Here is a 14,057-nt window from a genome sequence, read left to right on the forward strand (position 1 = left end):
TTTCAGTGTTTGTTTTAATAGTTGTGGTTAGTTTTTCATATTGTCATCCAGTTGGCACCAGCTGACAATAATCTCTTCTCTATCTTTTTTCTTTTCTCCTTTTTTGTTTCTAACCACCCAGCCGCCACTGGCAACTAACCCATGACCTTCTGACCTCTGAACTCTTCACCCAATGATGACCTGACCATGCCTGCCTGCTGATCATATTACTGGTGATCGCCTTTGCTTGTCTGTCTTCAGTGCAGCGAGCTGAGGCACTGTCTGTTCGTCTTACTGCCTAATAATGAAAACAAACAAAAAAACAAACACACAAACAAAATTATCCAACCTCTCAGATTTTATGGTTGGGTGAATCATGAGGTCCTAAAACTGCACTGAATAGTACTAAAGCAATAAAGTTCAATTCACCCCCTCAGAACCGTTCATCAGTGATCATCATTGAGTGACTCTCCCTAATGAACGGTAAGAAGTCTTCACCTAGGAGATGGATGTGTATGAATAGCTATTAACAAAAGCAGTGACTGTGGGAGTTTGAAGAATATTTTTTTCTCATGGTGAAGTCACAGGTTCCCTGAATGTATTTTGTTGTGATGATACATCATGCATGAACCTTTGGTCACTGATGTCGTTGGTGAAGGGTTTTTGAATGAAATTCAATGTTCAAAATACAGCCAATTTATTTTTGTTTTGTAAGTCCATTTGTGCTCCTCAAGAGCACAGATGCCAACTCAAAGTTTTTCATGACTTCAACCTGCCAGTTCAGAATTTTCCGAAATGAATGCTTCTGCTGTTGAGGCGACCATTGAGAAAACAGTGATGGGTAAAGACAACTGAATTAGAAGTAATGAGTAATAAGATTGAAGGGTATCCATCAGATGTTAAGATTCTTTTGGTAACAAGGTCCATGCATTGTGTGTCATGATCCTGGGCGAATTGTTGAATCCTATTTTTCTTCCTTGTGTAGAAATGTTTTCTCAAGGATGTAAAGCCATGCTTGCCTATTTACTATATACATGTAATTAAATTGTAGATAAGCATAATGCATTGAACAGACCACAAAAAGAATAGTAGATACTTTTACTATTACAAGGGTGCTGGTAAGAAGAAATATATTTTTGACAGTAGTTTTTTATACTTTCAAGTATTAAACAGAATCTGAACAAAGAAATACTTTATTTCATTAAAATATTTCCTGGTAGTTGTGAATGAAGCAAAACAGGAGACCAAAACAGCCTCTTTTTTTCTTTAATTTTTCATTTCTTGTTACATTGTAAAGATTGGAAAATGTTTAAAGAGAGAAGTGCCTTATTTTATTCATAGTCATTTTGTCTAATATCTCAGAAATTAATCACCATGCTGAATGCAAGGTCTCAAATGCATGCAAACTTAGCTGCCCAGTACCTACATAAAAGGATCCACAAGTGAATAAAAATGAGCTAGCAGTTGTTGCTTGATTAATGTCACGTCACTGAACCCATGGCTTTCTATAACTATAGCTGTGACATCGATTTGTACAGTCTCCTAGTTTTATAGTGAATTGTTTAAAGCTATCGTTCCCTGTGGGTTTTCACGTCTTAAAGAGCCAGTTTATCTTTTGTTGTTAATAATAGGATGACGTAAGAATGAAAGAAACAGAAAGATAAACAGAAAAATCTATTTGGAGCATTCACTTGTACCTCAATCTGAATATAAAATTTGATGCTCTTGAACAGCATCCAAACTTTTGTTGTCTTCACTGTGTAATTAATTGCCCTTGAAAAGTCTGAGCATGTTATGTTGAAAGATATCCTAGGCAGACCAGTGTAGGAGAAAGGTTTCCTGTTGGTACTGTCGGAGAGCTTACATGATCAAAAATGGCCAAATTTTCTAGCTGACAGAAGCTTATTTTGATTATGTTTAGCTAGTAAAGAATATCAAACATGTCCTTTTCTTGAATTTACAGCAAGGAGGCCATCAGCAAGGTTCTCAGAATGAGCAAATCATTAATATTCTCTTAAGTGGAACTGAATTTCCGTTATGGGAATTTTGAGATCTCTAAAACATCAACTTCGGATGTGTTGGTAGAAGAATTTTACAGCCTGTTCCTTTAGCTGTGTTCTCTCTGAAACACCAGCTTTGAAAATAAATGGCTGATGTCATGTGGATTGTCTGCTCAGCAGAGATTTGTAAGGTGGCTGAGGTGAGCATAGATTTACTTTGTAACATGACTGTCTTTCCACTGACATAGATTCTAGTTAATTCAATTGCTGCCTTCATACTGATTGACCTCAAGAAAGAGGTAAAATGATGAGGCAGGAGAATCAGTTCAAATGGATAGTTGTAGCCAGAGTTGAAGTTCAGTCATTTCCAGATATCTTTCTTAATGTGGTATTTTTAGACTGGAACTCAATAATTTCAATTTTTTATGCATCTACCATCTTTTGCATCATTAGAAATGATAAGTTCTTAGGTAATTATTTGCAACACTTTGATCATTTTAAACGAAAACTTTTTAAAGACTCCACCATGAAACCTGCAATACTGATGACTGTTACAAACTGGTTCACATGTAATATACAAATGACCAGAAACAATATTGCTTAAGTATGTAATGCCCTAATGTGGTTCTCAGTTAGCTTTGATGTACCCTTCAGTATTTAAGTAACCTTTTTGAACTCAAAAAGATGTAAGTGGTATGACAATTTATTCTTAACTAAATCTGCTCGGTTTTCAATTGGTGATGAAAAGGAGAATGCATTTTTTCATGTGACCTTCCAGCTCACTATATCCCAAACTGGCTGTTTCTCTATCATTTGTAAGCAGAGGACTTGTACACTACTAATGATGTTGCATGATTGAACTGATGGCTCATTCATATCCACTTAGGGATCCTTTTTAATAAACACTCCTGTCTTTGGCAAGGCAGAGACTAGGAAGGGTTGCTATAAAACACTTGCATGGTAAATTCACCCAAAAACTGTCATTTGATAGGGGAAGAAAATGATTTACTATGCAACAAGTGTGAAACTACTAATGCCCATCCAACCAGCTTTAAACATTGTATCACCATCTTTGTCTTCCTGATTGTTGACACTCAGCGGATGGTTCCTTGATTCTTTGATCATACACATTTTTTATCAAGTGGCATTTTTGACATTTCAGTTTGAACAAAATTTGTGACGCTCAAACGATAGCCATGATAGTGACTGCAGAATGTGGGCAAGTCAAAATAAAAGCAGTTTTATTTTTGATTTTGTAACAGTTATTTGTCATTGGACTTTTGGGAAAGAAAGGTTGGATATTAAAAATGTGACACGTCTTTAAAAATGTTTCATTGCTAACATTATGATTCCTGACCAAATGTGACAACTTTTTAGAAATTGTGTATGCCCTTAACCTCAATATTACTATTGTTTGAGTGTCTTAGATATTCAAAGGTAGTTTAAAAAAAACTATGTACTGTACATTTTCCTGGCAGTATTATGTATTTCTATGGAGTGATTAAATGGGAGTGTCACTAGTAGTCATGTAGTTGACAGGATGAGTCAACTATTTGCAAAGCAAGAGGTAGATCCATGTTGTCTGTACCATAACCAATTTATTGCCTAAAAACATGTAAGATAATGTATTACAGCCATTGTTACAAGTTTATAATGTATTTTTCTATAATCTTGTTTTTGTATGTTATATATAACATTCAAGAAATTTTCCTGATAAATTACAAAAATATAGAGTACCCAACATTTTGATAACCAATCTATACCATCCCTTTTGCAGTTATTACTGACTGTGATCTTTCTTTTGCTTTCTGTTAGCAACTTGATGACTTAAATAGACAAGTTGGTTTTCTGCTTTTTTTAAATGTGCTTAATTTTATTTAATTGTTTCTTTGCTGTTTCTATTAACCCTTGCATTATTTTAATAAATGTTATATCAAACTTCTAACACTGGACTGTCTGTTTTAACTATTTTGCCACATTTTCTAGAATAAGCATAATGCTTAATGTGTGTTGCACAGCTTGTCAGACTAACCTGAGGAAAGTGACCAAATATAACCACTTTAATCCCAGTACGTTGGTTCACAGTTCCTGTATATGAGTTAACAGTGCCAAAAGTTTTGGTTGATCTTTTTACCTGTTAAGAAGGCTGCTGTTGGAAAGGAAACAAAAACGTAACACCTCTTTCCGTATTGTTGGAGTCTTAATAGCTGCCTTCCAGAAACAAGTTTTGCACTAATTTTGAAGTTGTGCATTCTGAGCACTGCACAGCAAAAATGAAAAGAAAATGCAGGCAATTATTTGTTTGTAGTAATAGTTGTGCAAATTGAAGTAAAACTAATTTTGATTCATGTAGTTTTAAGAAGTACATATATGTGGAGCCAACTCTTCACAGGTCACATCTTGTCATCCAAGTAGTAAGTATTGGATCACCTCTGATAGTTAATATTATATTTTTAACATAATTTATTTGAAAAATAAAGCCTCTTTTCTCTCAGAATACCTTCTTTTATCAGTTTATTGTGAGATAGAATGTTGGAATAGTCTGGTCACCTTGAATTCAGAGTTCCAGAAGTTGTTATTGCATTACATACCACAAAGTCACAACATAAAGAAATGTCTGTACAGTTATAGATAACAGTGGATATGTTGAAATGTGGTCATTCAGTGGAAGTTGGTGTTACAGGTTATTATGCTATAACGTGAATTTCATTAGCGTGAATTTCATTAGCATGAATTTCCTGTAATGCAAATGACAAATTGGGGACACTTTCTAAAGCGCAAACTTTTAAAATGTGTTGGCTGTAACGCGATTACATCACCAACACCTTAAGTGCTGTTTCTAAAATGTGATTTTTCTATACTATGAGGTTGCACAAGAACGCAATCATCGTGCTATTGAAAAATGACCTATATCTTTATTCAAGCCTTTGTAAAATTGTAAGTATAAAACAGGCACAGACATTAATAACTGCTTTGCAGTAAATTGTTGCACAACTCAATAAGATTGATTTCTTTTACAGACTTTTCTCAAACTTCTTTTACATAGAAATATCATGATGAATTATCACCTATTCTTTTGTACATTTTGTCAAGCATTTGAATTTAACCACAAGTCTAGACAATCCCAAAGTACTTGGCATGCACACTCAAAAGGTTCATGTTATTACCCTTCACAAGTGGATGTGATATGGATCAGAAGCATAATACAATGAATACCAGAAAGGTAAAATAGAAACAGAAAATACTAAATCTATACAGTAAGTCAGGCAGTATCTATGTAGACCCAAAACAGTTTCATGTGAATGTTCTTTCATTTGAACTGGGAATATTTCAACATATGACAGGTTTGAGCAAAAGGCTGGATATGAGAAGGACAAAAGAAGGCGAATGTTAGGATGATTGATTGAAAAGTTAGTTTTACAAGACCAAAGGTAATAGTTGTAGGGCAAGAAAAGAGATGCTTAAGCAAAGATAAAAAATCACGCAACACCAGGTTATAGTCCAACAGGTTTAATTGGAAGCACACTAGCTTTCGGAGTGTCGCTCCTTCATCAGGTGATATCACCTGATGAAGGAGCGACACTCCGAAAGCTAGTGTGCTTCCAATTAAACCTGTTGGATTATAACCTGATGTTGTGTGATTTTTAACTTTGTACACCCAGTCCAACACTGGCATCTCCAGATCTTAAGCAAAGATGTGCCTAGAACAAATGTGTTGCATTCTAAAAGCAAAATAGGACAGAAAAATTGCAACAAAGAAAAGAAACAAAATGGAAATACTTTATAGTCTGAAGCTGTTGAATTCTATTGAGCCTGGAAGGTGTAAAGTGCCTAAAAAGAATTATAAGATGCCATTCCTCAAGCTATTGTTGAGTACAGCAAGCTAGGAATAGAGATGTCAGTGTGAGAGCAATGTGGAGAATTAAAACTATAGGCCATCATAAGGTCATGTTAACAAACTGATTAGAGGTGTTACGCAAAATGGTCACCGAGGCTGCGTTTGGTCTCTACCTGTGTCTAGTAGACAACATTTTGAGTAAAAAATACAGTGTACTGAATTAAAAGAAGGATCTGTAAATTGCTACTTTAATTGGGCAGTGAGTTTAGGGCTTTAGATGGTGAAAGATAAAAGGGATAGATTTTACAACTGCATTTTCATAGAGAAAATCTGTGGGAGGAAAGCAAACAGATGGTTTGATTGAAGAGTGGGCCAGAGTATCATGGAGGAAGTAGTTTCTTTGGAATGTTGAAAGTGGAGGGCAAGGTGAATTAGGTTATGATACTAGAAGTGATGGAAATAGTGGAAAACAAATCTGTTAAGTTCAGATCAAAATGATTTTAAACTGCCTAAACAAACTTATACTTATACAAATACTTCAGTGTTGACTATGTTGAGCCACACTAGCATCATTCTCCATGCTACTGAGAAATTGTAAGTGTAGTACTGGTATTTCTAATGTGTTGAGATTAACTTGATATCACTAAACTTGACAATTTTCATTGGAAGTATTCCTGGAGGATTCTTCATATCCAGCAATCTTACCCAGTGTTTTCTCAACACATCATATTTTTATGACTAACAATTGAAGATATTCAAAGGAAACAAAAAAGAATCACATTTTGTTTAATTGTTTAGCTTTTGTTTCAAAGATTTTCCTTTTGTCTTATTCCAGGAGTGGTCAGGAGATCTGTGTTAATTCATGGAGACTCTTGGACAAGTTTGGTGGGTTAACATCCTACTTATAATATAAAGTCAAACTGGCAGTGATGGTGTTTCTCATTATTATAAGGTATAACAAAGTACAGATTGTTTTTAAAAAAAGAAGCAGTTTCAATGTTATGAGATTGTAATTGAAGAAAATTGAGGTGATGTTCATTAATCTAACTGCAAAGAATTACGTTGTTGCTGGGCACCAGTTGCTAGCTATGTTCCCATCCTGACCACCCCAAAGAAAAGTTAAACTAATGAAAGTGTGGTGATTTGAAGAAAGGGCTTTCTACTTAAATGGTTTGGAATGCAGATCATATTCTAAATAAACCTGGATTGGCAATTCTTCATGTTTAAGCTATATGATGAAGTCTAGAGCTGACGTTCCAGGCATGTTGTTGGACTTAACCATCTTTAATCAGTTGAATATATTCACAGCTCACAGAGCAGGTGTAACTGTTGTGCAGGCTGTATATCTTGCGTAATAACATTATTTTTGACATACTAACAGATTTGTTCAAGTTAGGACCCTAGGGTTTTAAATCCCATTCAAAAGTAGAAGCACCCTGTTTGCCAGCAGTGAAAACCCGTTATTAACTTTGTAATTTTGATCATAGTCATAGTGGAGCCCAAGATCTGGTAACATTGTAACAGATAGATTGATTCAAATTGACTGCCACTGGACAAATTGTGGGCCTGTTTGAAAACATTTGGCACAATAATGCAAGAAGCTCAGCTATGAATCTGTTAGTTATTACTACCCAAGATCTATTGTGAGAATACTGGAACTAAATACTGAAAATAAACTAATTTCCCTATTCTGCTTTTCAATTTTAATGCATAAGCATTGAGTTCTCTCCCTTTCCTTATTTTCTTTCCTGGAAGTCATTAGTATTTGACGTCTGTGTGTGTTGATAGCTCTTTGAGAATTCTTATTGTGTTGTGGTAGCATTCCTACTTCTGGATCAGAAGTCCCACTTCAGGACTTGATGCACATGAGAAATGTATTTCTATCATGGCCCAACAAGTTGATTAACAACCTGCACCTAATGGTAGGCAGTAAGAGTGAGGTAATTCTCTCAATAGTTGTACTATGGAAGGCAATAACAAACCACTGCAGTACTTTGCCAAGAACAATTATGGACCTATCCAATGGAAGTCATGATTGTCAATGCTCTCTTAAGGTATGGTACCTGAAGAGGTTGAGTGAATTTCCATCATTTTGTTGAAGTGGTCATTGGATGCCCACTAGATACCAAACAAAGGAGCCTCATGCTAAACTCTAATTTTACTCCCTTCTTCGCACATGTGCATTTTCTTCAGGTATGGATCATGCCCAGGATTCTGACTTGAATTCCTCTCATCCTTACTTCTTCCTCCTATCTTAAACCATAATCACTAAGAATATGTATGCCTCAGAATACTAATAGTAATCTAAGTGATACTCCATTTTTTTAAAACAGTACTTGCCAAAGTAAACAGCTTTGTGTTTTCCCTTGATGTTATCATTTTCTGACGTAGATACCTTTGAAAATTCATCTAATATAATTTTTATGTTGCTAGTGAGCTTCCTTTTGTTCTCTAATTTATTTGCCCTGATTAACCTATTTGTCATTCTCTGCTATTCTATATATTTTGTCATCTAACCTGCCACTGATCTTTGTTTAATTATATGCTTTGTTTGTTATGTTTAATATTTTACTTAAGTTTTTTTACAACTACAAATAGTAGTTCATCCCACTGGAATGTTTCTTCATGTAGAGATGTACTTATTTTGAATATACTGAAATATCCCTCTGCCTCTGCTTCTCTACAGGTCTGTTGGCTTAATATCTCAGTTTACTTTAGTTCCTCTTTCATAGCCACAGACTTGCCCTAATTAATGTTTAGGATACTGGTCTTAGACCCACACTTCTCCCTTTCAAACCGGCTGTAAAATTCAAGCATATTATGATTGTTGCAACCAAGAGGTGCCTTTACTCTGAGGTTAATTGAGTCTGTCACATTATGTAATATCTAGTATATCATGCTCTCAGGCCAGTCCCAGAAGTTTCTTATGTTCAAAAGCATTCTATCAATTCCTGGTAAATACCACTATTGGGTAAAAAGTGAGGTCTGCAGATGCTGGAGATCAGAGCTGAAAATGTGTTGCTGATTAAAGCGAAGCAGGTCAGGCAGCATCCAAGGAACAGGAAATTCGACGTTTCGGGCATAAGCCCTTCATCAGGAATCTGAGTCCTGATGAAGGGCTTATGCCCGAAACATCGAATTTCCTGTTCCTTGGATGCTGTCTGACCTGCTGCGCTTTAACTAGTAACACATTTTCAGCAAATACCACTATTGACAATATTTATTTTTCATGTATATTTGTAGATAGACATCACTCATAATTATTGCTATTACATTAGTACAAGCACCTAACATTCCTCCTTGTACACTTCTGACATTGCTGTTGCTGTTTAGAGGCCTGTAGATCATTCCCACTTGAGTTTCTTTTCTATTCTGTTCCATCTTCTACTCAAACTGATTCTGCATCCCGATGTTCTGAGCCAAGTCGTCTCTAAGTATTGGATCAATGCCAATTTTGATTTGGAGTGCTACCTCTCTGGATTTATCTCACTTCCTATTCCTCTTGAATATTCTAAACCCTTATTATTCAGACCCCAATCCTTGTCATCTTGCAGTCACGTCTCTGTAATGGTAATCAAATTATATTTTCTCACTTCGATGTGTGGAATCAGTTCATTTACATTGTTATGGATGTTTCACATTCAGATGCTGAGCCTTAAGCTTTGTGCTTTTTTCAATTTTTCTAGCATCCAGTCTTGATTGCTCGTATTTTTTTTAGATTTTTCTCTCTGCCCTGTCCTGCCATTCTTTGATCCTCATTTTCCACATTTGTACTTTGGTTTTAGATTTAGATTAGATGGGATTAGATTCCCCACAGTGTGGAAACAGGCCCTTTGGCCCAACAAGTCCACACCGACACTCTGAAGAGTAACCCACCCAGACCCATTTCCCTTTGACTAATGCACCATGCTATGGGCAATTTATTATGGCCAATTCACCTAATCTGCACATCTTTGCAGGAAACCGGAGCACCTGGAGGAAACCCATGCAGACACTGGGAGAATGTGCAAACTCCATACAGACAGTTGCCAGAGGCTGGAATTGAAACCTTGGACCCTGATGCTGTGAGGTAGCATTGCTAACCACTAAGTCACCGTGCCAGAGTTTTCTGTGTCAACCCTGTCCCTTGACTTGTAACATTTATATTGATCTGACTGTCCCTCATCCAACATAATTCAGGTTAGACCATCTCAATTGTACAGATCCCACCTTCCTTGGTATTGGTGCCAATAGTCCACGAGCAGGAAACCACTTCTCCTACACAATTCTTTCAGCCACGCATTCACTTCTCGCATTCACTTTAATCCACTTTGCGAATGGCTCAGATAGTAATCAGAGATTATTACCTTTTGAGATTTGCTTTTAATTTAGCATCTATTTTCTTACATTCCCTTCACAGTGCCTTTTTCCTAATCTCAATGTGGACTACAACCAATGGATCCTCCTCTTCCTACTGCAAGTTTTTCTCCAGCCCAAAGCAAAGATCCTCTAGCACCTGGCTCCCCAAAGAATTGAAAATTCAGCCCCATGTCATGTTTATTACAATTTTTAGCAAAACTGAAAAATTAGCTTTAGCTGTTAATGAATGCTGAATGAGCTAAAGTTTGATTGCAACACATTAAATAACATGACAGTGAACTGTTTACAGTAATCTCATTGCCATTTTACCTTTAATACTTTGAATTCTTCAGTCACATTCTCATTCACTGTTTGGAATTAGGACAATAGCACAGGTCTTCCACTTTCAAAATGCTTTCAATTTAATGAAACATCCCAAAGCACTTCACATGAGCGGCATAACATTTTACATCAAGCCACGTCAAGTGATACTAAGACAGATTACCAAAATCTTGATTTGTTAAATTGTTTTTAATGTTTTCTTAAATAAGGAACGGGGTCCAAGCAGCTAAGGAGAGAATTCTAGAGCTTGGGACCGAGGCAACTAAAAACAGCTAATACTGTTAGAATGATTAACCTTGAAGAATTGCATGGCTGGAGCAGAATAAAGAAAAAAGGAGAGAGCATTGAAAGTTGGCATGAACATTTTAACAGTTAATCTTGTTTGATTGAGAGCCAAAATTGGTCAGTGAGGGGTAGAATAAAGTGTGAATAAAAATTGGTGAAGATCAAGGTACAGGCTCGATTTCAGATGAGCTCAGTTTCTGGAAGTTGAAAGGTCAGCTGGGGTGTGTTGGCATCGACATCATTTGAAGTTCGATATAAGCTGGGTCATGTAACATAAACCACAATGAGTTAGGTTCATGTGATACCAATGTTTTGAAATGTGTTTATAATAATAGCTATTTAAAAGATGATGATAGCACAGACTTGTGCACATAGTCTGTGTTCTGTGCTTACTGATATTACTGTACATTTCATATAACTGACTGCACCAATTCTATTACACAGACTGGCAGAAGGTGAGGCGGTTACTTTTATACCTGTAAAGTCCTATGTTGTGATGTCATATAATGGTCTTAAAGATACAGGTGTTATGGACCAGACCAAACCTCCCTCAAAATATATTAAGAAGGTAGCCTAGATCCTAATGTTTCCTTATTTTAAAGGCAAGTGCCAGGCATTGCATTCCTGATGGAATTCAGCCATTCAGATTATCAACGTTGAAACAAAAACACACTTTATTCATACACTATAGTTAAAATATAACAAAAGAAAGAAGAAATTGGAATAACTTCTCTCTATTTGAAAATTTCACAGAATAATAGATTACTGAACAGTAACTGTTCTAATAGAGTAACATCCCATAAACACATCCTTGACAAAAAGCAAATTCAGTAAAACAGTTTGTTTCATGTGCAATTCTTGCAAAGTAGGAAAAACATAGAGAAAACTCTGCATGAGACAGATGAGTAGCATGGAGAGATGTACTGCAGCTTCCACCCAGCTTCAAGACCCAGCACTATTGACTGAAAACTAAAACTAAAAGTCCTGGTTCTTGGGAGCTTGACCCCAACCATTCAGGCTGCCTTTATTGTTCCAACTTTGTTCCCAAGGCCCCCCAATCTGTTAGTTTATTGGATCTAAAATAGTGAGCTTGTCACCTGTGTCTTAAAACCTCTCTTCAAAACAAAAAAGACAAAATACACTTCTTAAAGTCATAGTATTGTCACACAGGCTTGTCTCATTGTAATATACTTTCTCTTCACTTTCTCTTTAGAGGATAAGAACCTTTTATCTAATAAATGTGTAAAGTAATGCATGTAGCTTGTTTCTATATATTTAGATATCACCTTAGTAGATGTACAAGATGATCAAATCTGGTTTTTAACGCAGTTATCACGACTTGGTGTTGCAGCTTCATTCTGCATTGTGCTATCAGTCAATGCAGATGGATGTGTATCATTTGTTGCAGACAAGTGATAATTCTTTGTCGTGATCTCTTCAGAAACTGCATTGTCATGCTGTGACAGGAGGTTAATGATGAGCAGTTCAGATAAGTTGAAACAAATACAGAATGCAAGAGAAACTCAGCAGGTCGAGTAGCATCTGTGGAAATAGAAGCAGAATTAACAGTTAGGTATCCTTCTCCAGACCTGAAAGGAGCTCAAAAATGGTGGCTGTTATGCTGTTGACAGAATGAGAAAGAGGGTTGAGTTGAAGAAATGGTGGGCTGTCCACAGCAAAAGACAAAGGGAGTTCTAATGGTAGTAACTGAGAGATTTTGTAAATGGTAGGTGTGGAAAGGGGAAAAATGGGTCAGCAAAGCCAACAAGACACAAATAGGACACCAAGTAAGCGGGGGTGAAGAAGGGTAGGAGAAAGTGAGGACTGCAGATGCTGGAGACCAGAGTTGAAAAGTGTGGTGCTGGAAAAGCGCAGCAGGTCAGTCAGCATCCGAGGAGCAGGAAAATCAATGTTTTGGGTATAAGCCCTTCTTCAGGAAGGGTAGTTTGTCATCCCAGTGAAGGACAGAGGTCAGGCTCTGCTTTAGCTGAACTAAATGTTGAATCCTGAAGGCTATAAAATGCCTAAGAGAAGATGAGGTGGTGTTTCCCCAGCTTCCACTGAGCTTTGTTGAAACACAACTATAGGCCCAGGATGAAAATATTAACATGAAAACAAAATGGTTCATTGAATGGACAAGAAATTGGAAGGTTACGGTCATTCTTACAGACAAGTGGAGGTATTCCACAATCATCTGGTCTGCATTTGGAGAAAAACTACTAAAACATGCAACACAAAGGGACTTGGCGGTACTTGTGCACAAAACGTAAAAAGCTAGCACACATATGCAGCAGATAATCAAGAAGACTAATGGAATGCTGGCCCTTATTTCAAGGGGGCTAGAATATAAAAGTATGAAAGTCTTGTTGAAACAGTACAAGGTGCTGGTGAGACCATATCTGAAATAATGTGTGTGTTTTGGTACTCTTCCTTAAGGAAAGATATTTCATCGGAGGTAGTTCAGAAAAGGTTTTTGTTATTTGTATAAATGATTTGGATGTGAACATAAAAGAAAGTTACCTCAGAGGATAACATGACTTTGATCAGATGGGCCAATGAGCCGAGAAGTGGCAGATGGAGTTTAATTTCGATAAATGTGAGTTACTGCATTCTGGAAAGGCAAATCAGAGCAGGACTTATCCATTTAATGATAAGGTTCTGGGAAGTGTTGCTGAACAAAGTGATCTTGGAGTGTAGATCCTTGAAAGTGGAGTGTCTTGTAGATAGTATAGTGAAGAAGGCATTTGGTATGCTTGCCTTTATTGATCTGTGCTTTGAATATAGGAGTTGGGAGGTCATGTGGCTTTACAGGACATTAGTTAGACCACTTTTAGAATACTGTGTGCAATTCTGTTCTCCCTGCAACAGGAAGAATGTTGTGAAACTTGAAAGGGTTCAGAAAAGATTTACAAGGATATTGCCAGGGTTGGAGGACCTGAGCTCTCGAGAGAGAGGCCTGAATAGACTGTTTCCTGATGAAGGGCTTATGCTCGAAACGTCGAATTCTCTATTCCTGAAATGCTGCCTAACCTGCTGTGCTTTGACCAGCAACACATTTGCAGCTGAATAGACTGGGGCCATTTTTCCTGGCGTGTCAGAGGCTGAGGATTGACTTTATAGAGATTTGTAAACTCACGAGGGGCATGAATAGGATAAATAATCAAGGTCTTTCCCCCAAGGTAGGGGAGTCCAAAACTAAAGGGTATGGTTTAAGGTGAGAGGGGAAAAATTTAAAAGGCACCTAAGGGGCAACTATTTCACACAAAGAGTGGTGT

At 36.8% G+C, this 14,057-nt stretch overlaps 1 protein-coding gene across 1 annotated transcript in view; it reads left to right on the forward strand.

Annotated features, from left to right (window-relative positions):
• LOC132819826 (KH domain-containing RNA-binding protein QKI-like) overlaps positions 1–223 on the forward strand; it is a 540,744-nt gene extending 540,521 nt beyond the window's left edge. Inside the window, exon 8 of the mRNA XM_060831668.1 lies at positions 122–223. Within this exon, the coding sequence (XP_060687651.1) occupies positions 122–138 (17 nt within the window). The 3' untranslated portion in view covers positions 139–223. The remainder of the gene's footprint in view (positions 1–121) is intronic.
• Positions 224–14,057: the final 13,834 nt, after the last annotated feature.

Source organism: Hemiscyllium ocellatum, chromosome 10, assembly GCF_020745735.1.
Source record: "Hemiscyllium ocellatum isolate sHemOce1 chromosome 10, sHemOce1.pat.X.cur, whole genome shotgun sequence".
Classification (NCBI taxonomy): domain Eukaryota; kingdom Metazoa; phylum Chordata; class Chondrichthyes; order Orectolobiformes; family Hemiscylliidae; genus Hemiscyllium; species Hemiscyllium ocellatum.